Genomic DNA, 13,557 nt, shown 5'->3' with positions numbered 1-13,557 from the left:
AGCTAGTCATCAGTTAAGACATTGCCTTGACTTTATTTCACTTCGTAGTGGCTTCCTTATACATGAGTGCGTGCATAAAACATAACACTTTTGTTGATGTACAGTATTTCTATCTCATTAGACATGTTAGAGGTAGAATTGCCGTATATTTTGATCAGTTACACAATGTTCTTTTAAAATAACGTTACATATTTTTTTCTAAATTTTAAAAATCTATGGGTTCAGAAGCTGTATTGGCACCTCGGTTAAGTTGTCGACTTCGTAAAACAAAAGCACGCGAAGAGAGGAAAGCAGGAGTTAAGATAATGTTTGCAATTTAAGTTTATAAATGAACAATATTGAATATAATGATTTTATTTTTGGCACAGATGACGAAGCCGATTGCCAAGATTTCGAAAATTTACGACTATGGTCATTTCATTTATTTGATACGTCTTTTAAGCATATGTGATCTTTTTTAGTATGCGGGAAATAATCCTGGAACGTTCAATTAAATGCTTTAAATAATTTCTTATTTAATTTTCTCAATTAAAAAGACACGTGGAATTGGTAAAAAAAGAAAAAAAAGTTCAATAAATACGGTATTTCAAAACCAGTATGCTAACACGCTCAGGAATCATCTCTCTTACTGTAAATGCACTTTTAGCATTGAAGTAATGAGATGATCATTTATATGTTATAGCAATCAAGAAATTGATTGTAATGACATTAGGAAAATGATTGAAAGTCGCTACCCAATGGAATGAGATTTCTGAACGTTGTTCTCATTGTACCAACTCATCGAAATTTGTGTTCAAGGGCGCCGATTTCTCTGTAAATTGGGGGGGGGGGGGTATTCAGATGCAGAAGGTCTATATATATATATGAAGATTTTAAGACAAATTGCACTGAAATTATGCCAAATATTGTATACTCATAAATACAATAGATGGGTCCACATGAGCTTTTGGGGGGGGGGGATTGGCCCCCCAGGATCGGCGCCCTTGACCTCAATGATAATCATGACAGTATACTGCTCAATATCCGTTATAAAAGGACAATATACTTTATAGTATACTGTCCAGTATCGGTTATAAGAAAAACTAACATAAAATAAGTGGAAATTGTATCTTTATGTTTGTATGAGTAATTGAGAAGTATTAGAGAAGCACGGTAGCGCTTTGTATTGGCTTTGATTGAAACTCATTTTGTACTTTATCTTTTTTTATTTATTTTCTTTAGCAGCAAACTGAACTAAGATCAGATCATCTGGAAATTCCAGTGAGAAAGCAACGAAAGGTTCTCCATTTCAGTGATGGAACTCTGGAGGATTTGAGTTCGGAGGAAGAAGAAGAAGTGAAGGAAGTGAAAGAAGAGATGCAAGTTGATACAGTATGTATTGATGTTTAAAATTAACTGCTTTCGAGTAATTTTAAATTAATAACATAATAAATATAGCAGTCAAGTAAATACTTTAGGACTTCACTTTCACTATATAAGTAGGCCTAACCTTTGAGAGAGTAGTGTCAGAAACCTTGCGGTATAGGTGTTTCTATTTAGCAACATTAATACGACAATAACTTAATATCAGATAGTGTGTCAGTCGTATCTGAAACATTTTAAAAATGTATTTAATTTTGGGGTCGTCGATTTTAACAGTTTTGATTGTAAAAGAGAAAATGAAATGTTTTACAGAGCCTTTGTTTTATTTGATAACAGCTATATAAGCTGCCAGTTAGTAATATGACAAAATGAACAGTAGGATTGCATTTCTGATCAAAAAACAATCTTAAAACATGAGTCGCATGTCTACCTTCCAATTAAAAAAAAATTAAAAAATAAAAATAAACTAATATTCAAAATGGCGGATTTCAAGATGGCGGTCATGCTGGTCACGTGTGTTTTTTTTAGGTTCCCCACCCCGTACTCATCATCTATGGGCAATGTGGACCTGTAGCCCAACAAACTTCTCTGTTACAGGACTGTCATCTAACTTTTGGCCCATTTTGTATGTTTCTTTCTTTTAAAAAGAGGCTTGTAGGAAAACCTGGAATACGACCACTTTCCTGCAAACGCGGGAACTATAGACTAACAATCTAGTGCAGTCGAAGTTCCGAAATGTATATTATAACAAATAATAAATGAAAAAAACAAGCATCAGTATGCTTTAAAAATTACAAGGCCGTATTGAAGATATTTTTATTCCAACGTAACAGGAAACTTTCTCATTTCAAAATAGCAAAACCTGTGAAAAATAAGAAAACACGTTGCTTAGGTGAATAGAAGCAGGCTCAGCATTCTCAATGAAATGGATGAATGAGTGTGTATTACACGTACTGGTGTATATTAAATACTGAACGTACGCAACTTATAAACAAAAGCACGTAGTCAAAGATCAGCAATTTGAGCAAATGTTTATGTTACTTAGCGTGTAATGCTACTATTTTTAGTGTATTTTCTTTTAATGTAAAGAGAATAATCAGGAGTCACGAAGCCTACATTTTATATTTATAATATTAGTTAATAGTTAAAATATTATAAAGACTACACGCGCTCAGGGTGTCTATCGGTCACGAAATTTAGCTTTTGGGTCACGATTTCTTTTTTTTTTTTTTTTTTTTTTAATTGTTCAAATGTAAGTACAGATTATAAAAATTTGTTCTATGAAACGTCAAAGTTCACCATCAAAAATGACTATGATCAGCTTTAGACGCTACCAAATCGCAAGCAAAGTACGTTTCTATCGCATGGATGAAAATTCGGCCTAATTCCCACCAAAATTGGCTCTTGAAAATATTATAAATTTTATGATTTTGTAAAGAAAAGGTCACGAAATTTCATTTTGGGATTTTAGTAGACACCCATAGCCAAAAGCGGACGTTTCAAGCTAAAGAGAATCAACACAGAGTCAGAAGACTACAAAAATACTATGTTACGTAGCAGTCAAGGGAAAAGGGACAATTCACAACATCCAACGGTTTCATCGGGGTTCTCCCGCTTTCTTCATTCCATCATTATCATAATTCATCACATCATCACCGTCTCCCTTAGCTTTGGCGCATAACCCTGGGACGTTACACTAAAAAACAAATATTTGTTACGCACTAACAACATATTTATACTAATCTGGGTTAGGAGTATAATTCAATCTCCCGTATATTTTGCAAGATATATACCCGTCCGTACCCGTTAGGGTGAAATGTCGATATGTATTGTGATGTTTTCGTACGTGACTATTGCACCTTATAAGGCCCTGCGCAAACCATTTAGAGGCCATAGATGATCAGTTCATAGGTGAAAGGTAAGAACAAGTGAAACGCGAGTTAGTTGGAAGTTGGAGGGCGAGGGTAAGAGCGGAAGCCGAATGGGATTGGTGGTTCCTAGGGCTGTGCGATATTGAAATTTCGATATCGACATTCGATATTTTTCTGATATCGATATCGAATAGATATATCGATATCGGATATCAACAATATCGAATATCGATGTCGACAATATCGAAAATATCGATATCGATATCGAAAATATCGATATCAAATATCGACAATATCGATATCGACATCAAATATCGATATCGACAACATCAAATATGGATATTCAAAATATTGATTGGTCTTGAATATTCATGTTGATGGGGGTCACGGTGGCTCGGTGGTAGAGCGTTTACCTCTGGTGCTTGCGGTTCCGGGTTCGATCCCAGCCCCCGCCAAGTGAACTTTGTGGTAGACAAACACCGTGTGCGTGGGTTTTCTCGGGGTTGTCCCGTTTCTTCCCACTTTCTTCATTACACCATTCATTCATTTTTCATAATCACCGTATCCTTTAGCCTAACCGGCATAGCCGTGGGACGTAAAACTCAAAGATTTCATTTCATTTCATTCATGTTGATATAAACAATCTGGTCTCAAAACGTTTCAATGGGGGATATCTCAGAATGCTTGTTAGTCACAGAAAACAGACTTGTGTTCCTTCTAATCCACCACTCTTTTCTCCGAAAAAGTTAATAAAAATATTCATTGAATTGTCTTTCTCAGTTATCATATTGGTCATCATTGCGGAAATAATGAGAGTGAAACACGGTGACATAGAATATGCGTGTTTTATTTGTGTGTAGGTGTTTATTTCATGTATATGCATTTGTGAATGTGCACGTGTGGCAGTATGCGTTTGAGAGAGAGAGAGAGAGAAAAGTTCTTTCTATGGCATAACACGTGCGTGTGTTGTATTTTAAGCTCACGCACAAACAATACTTGATCCAGATGTGGACGATAGAGGCCGTGGTGGCTCAGTGGTAGAGCGTTCACCTCTGGTGCATGAGGTCCCGGGTTCAAACCCTGCTCTTGCCAAGTGAACTTTGTGGTGAACAAACACCGTTGCGTGGGTTTCCTCGGGGTTCTCCCGTTTCCTCCCACTTTCTTCATTTCACCATTTTCATTCATTTCTCATTATCACTGTCTCCTTTAGCCTAACCGGCATAATCGTTTGACGTAAAACTCAAAAATTTCATTTCATTTCAGATATGGACGAATAACGTACCCGATCAACAAAAGCAAAATCGGGGAATCCCCATTTCTCTTTTGTGCTAATCATTTGATGCCTCACTGCAACAGGAAATCGATGCATATCTTTCAGTGCCATCTACAGACAGTGGTGCTATTCAGCCGGTTCGCACCGATTCGCTAGAACCGGTTGTTAATATATTTCGAGTTTGCTAAACCGTTTGTTATACCCAGGCATAACAGTAAATTTTATTCAGTTATACCCAAGAACGAACAAATTTTAGTTTGTTTAGTTTTGTTCTTAGAAATTCTTACAGCTACAGGGTCAGATATATGATCTCTCAGAATAAGGTATAAGCTATTTTTTCTTAATTTCAAATGGGCTGGTTAGATATCAAGAATGAAAACTGGGATCACATGAGTGCAGTGGTGAGGGTTATTTACATTTGAAACGCATACATACCATTATCAATAATTGTTGATCCATTGCTGGGTTAAGGTGTTACCAATACTTCTTGACAAACATCTGTTTTGGATAATTCGTTTTCAAGATATTCGCAGTGCTACCTAATTTCGTCACAACACCTTATATTGGGTTGCTGTGTAGGTCTCTACTTGTCACTTGTTGCATCCAGTGAAAAATTTGCCTTTGTCTATCTTGTATGATTTACTTCCTAAGAGAGAGGGAGAGAGACAGGGGCGTAAATAAGGTCCCCGCAGATCCCGCATTGCGGGAAGCTCAGGCCATCACCGGGCCCCCAAATTGTGATGTAGGACGTAGAAAAGGGGCCCCATTCCACAAGCCCTTAGTTACGCCAGTGGAGAGAGGTATCTTTCTATGTATCCATCTACTATCTCTCTTTCATATATATATATATATATATATATATATATATATAACCAGTCACCAAAAATTAGAATAGCACCACTGCCTACAGATGTGGAAGAAAACCTCTTTCACTGGAGGAAATCTCATGACAGTGAATTTCCAAAATTAGCTCTTCTGGCTCGTAAGTATTTGTGTAGGTACCAGCGTTCTATCGGAAAGAGTATTTAGTTGTGGATGCAATATCGTAACTGATGCTCATACTTCACTTACAGTTAGTGCAGAACATGCGAAACAACTGATTTTCTTTCCATGAACAAAAGAGCTCGTTCCTAAATAGCAGTGTCATGAACTTCAATGCATTATACATTTCTAGTTGAATACTCAGTGCTAATAGGCATATTTCTATACAAGACAGTTATTGTTCATTTTTCTCTGTATGTGTGATGTGTGTGTTTATGTTCTTCTAAGTTAATCCGTTGGCTTTACAAATTTAACACTTGGACTCTATTTTAATATCCAATTAAAAAAAGCACGCGATCAATCGAGATCTCTTTCATGTTATTATTAAATTGATAATCTTTTTGTATTAAAGAGCTTTACGCAAAGACGTAACATCTCCCACATGAACTTAAGAGGTGTCTTGTTATTGGTTTTGTGCAAACTTATATCTAAAAGTGTTGATGTTTTCATTAAATTTAGGCTAAAGCTTACGTCTTATACCATTATTCAGTTTTGCTTATGAAATCAATTTAGAAAGGTTCTAAGTCATTCCTAAATACTTAAGCAAATCCAAAGAAATAGGGAAGTGTTAATACTACCTAAACAGAATATGTAGGTCTGTGTAGTGAAATGACAGAATGGAGGCTTTTGTTTGTTTTAGTGGGCTGAGTTATGTGGTTCAACTTACATCTAGTAACCACATACAAATAAACGAAAAATTACTACTTTGCACAAAAAACTAGTAAATTCTTGTTTCCCTGTCTGTTTAGATTTAAGCAAATTGTAGCACAGGCATTTGATTTTTCACTCGCAATGGCAATACAGCACAAACATTAATTGTATGTGAGGATATCAAGTTGACTCGGTTAAGGAATGCAGCCATGTTAATGATGAGAAATATTTTGGAGGGCATAGCTCCCCGGCTCTGCACTGGTTTTGGCTTTATCTTCGAAAGGAACATAATTTCTGCTCAATACAATTTTTGCACAAAGTTTGGTTTGATTCGGTGAAGAAGTGTAGCCGATAATATAAGTTAAATACATAATATTTAGGTGGATTAAGTAGACGTAGAAACATCCCTACCCCACCGCCGCCGATTTGGACTATCTTAAAAAGGAACCAAATTTTTAACCCATACTAATCCTCTGTAAATTTGGCTTCATTCTGTTAAGAAATGAAGTCACAAGAGAAAATTAAATATTAACATGGAATGTTGGGAAGCATAGTCCCCAAGCCCTACATTAATTTGACTCATGAAACGGGGCGTTTTTCTGCCTCATACGAGTATCGTGCAGTTTGGTTTAATTCGGTTAAGAAATGCAAATGCAGCTACTATCGCGAGCCAAAAAGCGTTATATAAAAGCGTTATATATAAAGCAAAACCCGCCGCAATTTTTTCGAGGAAGTGTGAAACACCAATATCGAATATCGATATTGACGATATCGAATATCGACAATATCGGATATCGATATCGAATATCAACAATATCGGATATCGATATCGAATATCGACGATATCGGATATCGATATATCGACGTCGATATTTTTGCGATATCGATTATCGATATAAGATGATATCGATATATCGACATATCGCACAGCCCTAGTTAAAGGGGAGAGTGAGAAAGAATCCCTGTAGTAGAAACGGCTGGATAGGTTGAAATTTCTGAGAATACAGTCACCAGCAAGGACTGTAAACTGTTGTTGCAACTATCCGTTCTAGGGAAAGTTAAAAAGAGTAGGCGAGGTGCAATGTACAGATCTTGGGATCACGAGATATTCCATTAATATAGAGTGTTCAACATTTTGTTTTCTTCTTTCATTTTTCATCCCAGATTGTGCCAAGTGGGCTTTATGGTGGACAAATACCGTTTGCGTGGGTTTTCTCGTGGTTCTCCTGTTTTCTCCCACTTTCTTCTTTCCACCAATTCTTTCATTTTATCATTAATATTTCCTTTAGCCGATCCAGCATAAGCGTGGGACGTAAAACTGAAATATATCATATTTTCATTTTTGAAGTCAAAATTATTTCGTGACCTTTCACTTACGAATCTTGTAAAAGCTTGATTTCAAAAAGATAGGAGCAGGGGTACCAGATACTGTCTCTTAGAGTGTCAAGGCTTGTTATGGAGCTCACAGAGGGATGCGAACTACAGATTTTTCAAAGCTTATGTCCCCACGGCAAGCCATTCACAACATGAAGTGGAATTCTACGAAGAAATTAAGAGTTCAAACAATAGAGAAAGTAGTTACGTAAAGATTATCATGAAAAACTGCAACTAGATTCAGACAACAAGAGCTAAACGAAAAATTAATAGGAAATATCGGATATGGCGAGCAGGACGAACGAGGACATATATTTAATTCATTGAAGTTTAGATGATGTAGAGCTCAGAATTCAGAAAGAAAGAAAAAAAGAAAGAAAGGATATGGGCACATCCAAGTTGAAGAACAAGCAAAGCTGGCTACATAATGTCATAGAAGATATATGATTCAAGAATTCAATATTCTGAATAAGTTAAACTCAGAAAATAACATCGAATGGTAATGGTGGACCGCATTTGAACATCGAACTAGAAAGAAGAAAACTCGTTGGTTGACAGAAATGTGCAGAAAGGATGATTTTCTAACATTATTATAAGTATTTCAACTGAAATGCAGGATGGACGTAGTAAGAGTTCAGGAAGTTAGGTGGAAAGAAGTGGAGCTGTGATGTCTGCAAATTCTACGTTCTTTTCCAGGGAACGAAATAAAAATTACCTGTTAGAAACAGGATTTTTCGTTCACAAACGAATAATATCAGCAATTAAGCGGGTTGAATTTATTGGCCTTCCTTTTTAATGAACATTGTTAGGGACATCAAGTCCAGGAGACTTAGGTGGACAGGTCATGTAGCCAGGATGGAAGAAAGTATGAACGCTTTCAAAGTCTTAACTGGAAGGCCAATGGGAAAACGACCATTAGGAAGACTTAGGTGCACATGGGAGGACAATATTAAGATGGATTTCGCAAAAATAGTAATACAAAGTAGAAACTGGATCCAGCAGAAGTCAATGGAGAACTTTTGTTAACGCGGCGTTGAACCTCCGGGTTCCATACGTCATAGAGTTAGTTAGTGAGTTTATTTGAACTGGAATGGAAGAATCATTTTGTTGCACTTAAGAACATGGAAATTTCAGAAGCTAATAGGATCACAGAAATTCTGATAGTTCAGTTGCGGAGATAGGAAGTGATACGACAAAGAGGAATGAGAAGAGTACCTCTAAAGAAACCGTCTTACAAAAAAGAGAAGAGAAGTGAAGGTTAATAGTGACAATGCCACATCCAAAATACAATATGTAGCATAGTACGGAAATGCGTAACGGAAAATGTAAGAACATTCTGTAGCAGCCTGTTAAGAAAGCAGTTGATGACAACATGAGTCTGAAGCGTGCAAAGCACAGCGTAACCAATGGGCAGAAGGAAATGTAGCGCTGAAAAGAGAACATGCCATAACCACTAAAATCCGCGAGAAAAATACTGAAGCAGATTCAGTTGTTCCACGCCAAATTATATTTAAGCCATGAACCTGCTTGTTTTTGCAAGAAGTTGCATCATTGTAAGAATGATGGAGGAAAGCACCAGTAGATAAGAAGATGGAGCTACATTAGACTATTAAAAGAAGCTGGTGAAGAAACGCAAAAAATTATAGCGGAGCTTTATACCGAGCGGTCAGGTTCTAGAAAAGTGGAGAAGTTCCATGATCATACTGTTGCATAAAAAGAAACACAAGGATCACAATTACAGATCTATAAATTCAGTCTCTGCAATTTACAAAGTGTGTACTGAGATTAGAATAACAATCAGCCTTCGCACTACCAAGGAAACAGAAATGGTTGTAACAGAACAAGTAATATTCAGGTAATGAGGGAACTGGTAGAAGCGTCAAACGAGGAGAACTTTCTGTATTGCACTGCATTTGTTGACTAGGACATCGGCTAAGATTTTGGCGGTTGTTAACGCTCTTAAATCAAATGGTTTGGAACAAACTTACATGAAAGTTATGGATAACATCTATGGACAAGCCAGTGCGAATATACAACTGTTTGGCTGTAAAGAAACTGTAAGAATAGAGAAAGGAATGTAACAGGGTAATACTATATCTTTTAAGTGTTTAAAATGTACTTTTAATACAGGGTGGACATAAAGTATCTCCCTGATATCAAACATTAATAAGAAGGAAACAAAGAATGATAGAAGGATGCGGTCTGAAACCATAGCTTGTATGATACTTCAAGATTTTGTCACTACCTGTGCTGTCATCTACTGCAGCTGACCTTAACGCGACAGTGATTTGTTTAAAAATGGCGTCAGCACAGCAGAAAGCGAAGTGTGTTGTGGTATCATGAAACAAAATCTCCCGTCACTGTTCAACGAACATTCAGGATAAAGTATGGACAGCAGCCACCAGATGTTAAGAGCATAAAGAAATGGTATAGCAAGTTTATCGCAACAGGAAGTGTTTTAGATCGTGATAGAAGCGGTAGACCGAGTGTTAGTGAGGAACGTGTGGAAGCTGTTCGTGTTGCTTTAACCCGAAGCCCACGGAAATCCTTGCGTAACGCATCACGTCAACTGGATATCCCGAAGGCAACTGTGTTAAACATTTTACACAAACGCCTGAAGCTATACGCATATAAGGTGCAGATTGTTAACACAAGAAGACCGTCCACGACGCGCAAGTTTCGCATGTGACATCGCATGGATGTCTTGAGGGCACCTAATGAAGCACATGCGGAAATTCTCTAAATCAGACAATAATAATAATAGAGTTTTCCTATCATTTGCCGCAAACAGCATGCTTCTATTATTCCTAGTTTTCTTGTTATTAACCTTTGTTATTGAGGGAGAGACTTTATGTCCATCTTGTACGTGTTTCGATCTTTTAACTGAATTAAATGGGAAACATTTGACCGATATTCTTTTCATTAATGACCTCGTTCTCTTCGTAGAACTGCGAGATATGATAGAACAGCTTAATCTGAAGAGTAACGAAATCGGTTGAAAATGAATATGGAAGAGAAGAGAGTGATGTTCAAGAGCTTCGCAAGGAAGTCAAGAATTGCAGTTGAAGAAGTCAATTCCTACGCCTATCTGGGACAAACAGTCTCTATGGATGAGTATATTAAAGAAGAAATTAACATAGGTTTTAAGTTAGGTTGGAGTGTATTCGGAAGCAACATATTCATGTAGGAAAGTAAAATACCACTATATCTAAAGCGTAGAATTTTCAGTATGACATATCGACATTTCATTTTGTTGTTTGGTTTCGATATACAAAATGATAATAATAATTAAACAGGGAAGATATTGAGCTTTACTAAATCTGTTAATGTACAAAGCTGCAACTTTTCATGGTTGTCACTATTTAATCTTTTACATTCCAGTGATTTTCAATTCGTAGCTTTTGGCATTTTTCTCAAAATGAAAGAAATATCTACCTGTGTGCTCAAAATATACCAGTTAACTCACTTGTCTTGAAGATTATCGCTTGTTGCTTATCGATGGTTCGTATAATTTGAAACTTCAGTTTTTTTTCAACCTTTTCTTTTTTTTTAATATACAGCCTACATATTTTTTAAAACAAATCTGAAGTTCACGTATTTCTGAGTTATAAGTACTGCTATTAAAATAAAATGTTTTTCTCAGCTTTAATTATTTACATCGTGAGTAGCTGCGCCTCCTTTCTTTATAATGTTCTATTTTTGTAACATTGGTGTGTAATGATATATATACTAATCTATTGTTTGACACAACGTTTTCCAAAACCTCTTATTTTTGTGTTTCTGTATTGAAGGCTGCAATATGTATGCATCTTGATATGTTTGTCACCGAAATTCTTACATTTATAATATTCAAACTTGGTAAGAGGTGCATGGGGTTCCTGGTTCGATCCCAGCTCGCGCTAAGTGAACTTTATGGTGGACAGACACCGTGTGCATGGGTTTCCTCGTGGTTCTCCCGTTTCCTCCCACTTTCTTCATTCTACCATTTCATTTATTTCTCATCGTCACCGTCTCCTTTAGCCTAGCCGGCATAACCATGGGACGTAAGACTCAAAGATTTCATTTTTTTTAAATAACAAACAGACATTTCTTAAATGAATTTTGCATTTTAAAATTTTCAGACGGCATTCAAAGCATATTTCGTTTCACAGATTATTTTACAAAATTATGATTTTGATGGCTTATGCTACATTATGTGTGTTTTACATTTCAAATTTTATCCAGGCATATACTAGTTGCAGCTAACTATCTCAATTCAAAATGAATAAAGTACCTGTTTTATTGACATTCAAACTTTATGTGTGTTACATGTAATCCTGATTTGTCCATAGAAATCTGTGCAGATGTCGAGGATTTTTACGGTAGAAAAGACTGTTAGTTATTTGGAAACACTTTTAGATGACAAGCACTCATATGTTCATCATCTCTGAAGAAGGGAATCTTATTTCTGAAGATGGTTTTCTATTACAAGAAATTCCAGCAAATGTCTTTGTGCCTTTGTAATTGGGAATGTTGATGAAAATATTGTTGACGAAACTCAAAAGGTGTGCAAGAAACAGTGAACCGCCCAGAAATAAGTAGAAAGGCCGTTTTCATTCAGAACATGAGGCAAAATAAATACAAAAAATACATAGTATTCCAAAGAAGTACACCGAATGCATGGATGGTGCTTTCTTCTTTAGATCGTTGACTCCTGGCTGCATACACATCTAGATTGAGAGTAAAAAGATGATGAGGAACCTGTTTGCAAATGTCCAAAACATCGCAGTAGTTACAAGTGGATACTTCATTGAAAATGACATGACAACAACAACAATAACTATAAGATAACATATCTTGAGTTCCACCGAGTTGCTATCCAATGTCTGATTTATCAGAAGCTCAGAAGTTTGTCAATACCAGGATCAGGGGTACATTTTGGAAAAGCGCTAAGTATGTTTAATAGCAGTTTCCGAATGTCAAGAAAGTAAGGAAGATGGACTTTTCGGAAACAAAATACGGCTAAATTTTGTTGTGTAGAAAGAGATCACATCGCGACTGCTTCGCTTTGTATCATGCGAGAACACTGTAAAAAATAGTGACGTGTGTAAAAAAAAAAAAGTTTTGTGCTTTGTTGTTTTCCAGTAATACATATACTAGATTTTCAGTTTACTAAGAGAAAATAATCTGTCGTAATGCTTCAATTCAGTACGACTAAGTAAAATTTTAAAACTGTATAATGTGTTAGAATTCAAACAAATATACTTATCACATATTTCTAGACATTGTCAATACGTTTGTAAAATTATTACACAGTTATAAATAATTAAACTTGGCATATTGATTTTGAGAACAGTTTTTGAAACCTCAATGCACAGGTCAATGTTCCATTAATTAAGGATATTCGAAACTTACTTTCCAGGGTAGTGTTGATATTCTACTTCACATGTGGTCAAATATACGTCTAAATGTCGGGCATATCCAAATCACAGCTCAAAATAAATGTAGGAATATAAAGATTAAGCATCTATTTTTCTGTTCTAATACTTTCAGATCGGTGTGTTGTAATTTTTAATGTACAGAATACATATAGTATAGTATAGTATAGTATGTATATATATCTTCGTTTGTCTTTTTTCTAGGCTAGTATGACATGGGGCCCTTGGATGTGGCATCATACCGTACAAGCAGGATCGAAGACCTTACAAGTGTGCGACTATCTGGGAGAATCTCTGGCAAGTTTTTTTGGTATTACGTCTCCGAAATATCAATACGAGATAGATGAGTACCATAGAATGGTTGCTGAGGTAAGAAAGGATTGGAGTAGGTTTATAAGTACAGTGACGAATAAGGTATCTACATATTCTGTAATTGGAAGTAGTTTTCATTTCATATTTAATTAGCAGGATTTTTTTTTAGTCAGCTCAATTGTACAAAATAATTTACGGTATGCTTTACAGAACAATGTATAAATTACTAAATAAACCAGAAAGTTTTAAGTGTGTA

General features: G+C 36.0%; 1 protein-coding gene across 3 annotated transcripts in view; it reads left to right on the top strand.

Moving 5' to 3' along the window:
• Window positions 1–13,557, top strand: part of LOC145660714 (uncharacterized) — a 59,669-nt gene that overhangs the window by 12,474 nt on the left and 33,638 nt on the right. For 2 of the 3 annotated variants that reach the window (XM_081726078.1, XM_081726080.1), the window contains exons 2-3: window positions 1,222–1,371; window positions 13,194–13,358. In XM_081726078.1, coding sequence (XP_081582204.1) covers window positions 1,222–1,371; window positions 13,194–13,358 — 315 coding nt within the window. The remainder of the gene's footprint in view (window positions 1–1,221; window positions 1,372–13,193; window positions 13,359–13,557) is intronic. The other variant, XM_081726079.1, reaches the window with a different exon arrangement.

This window comes from Thermobia domestica, chromosome 9 (genome assembly GCF_964235325.1).
Source record: "Thermobia domestica chromosome 9, izTheDome1.hap1.1, whole genome shotgun sequence".
Classification (NCBI taxonomy): Eukaryota; Metazoa; Arthropoda; class Insecta; order Zygentoma; family Lepismatidae; genus Thermobia; species Thermobia domestica.
The sequence above is the reverse complement of the archived record's forward strand: the minus strand, read 5'-3'. Positions and strand labels throughout refer to the sequence as shown.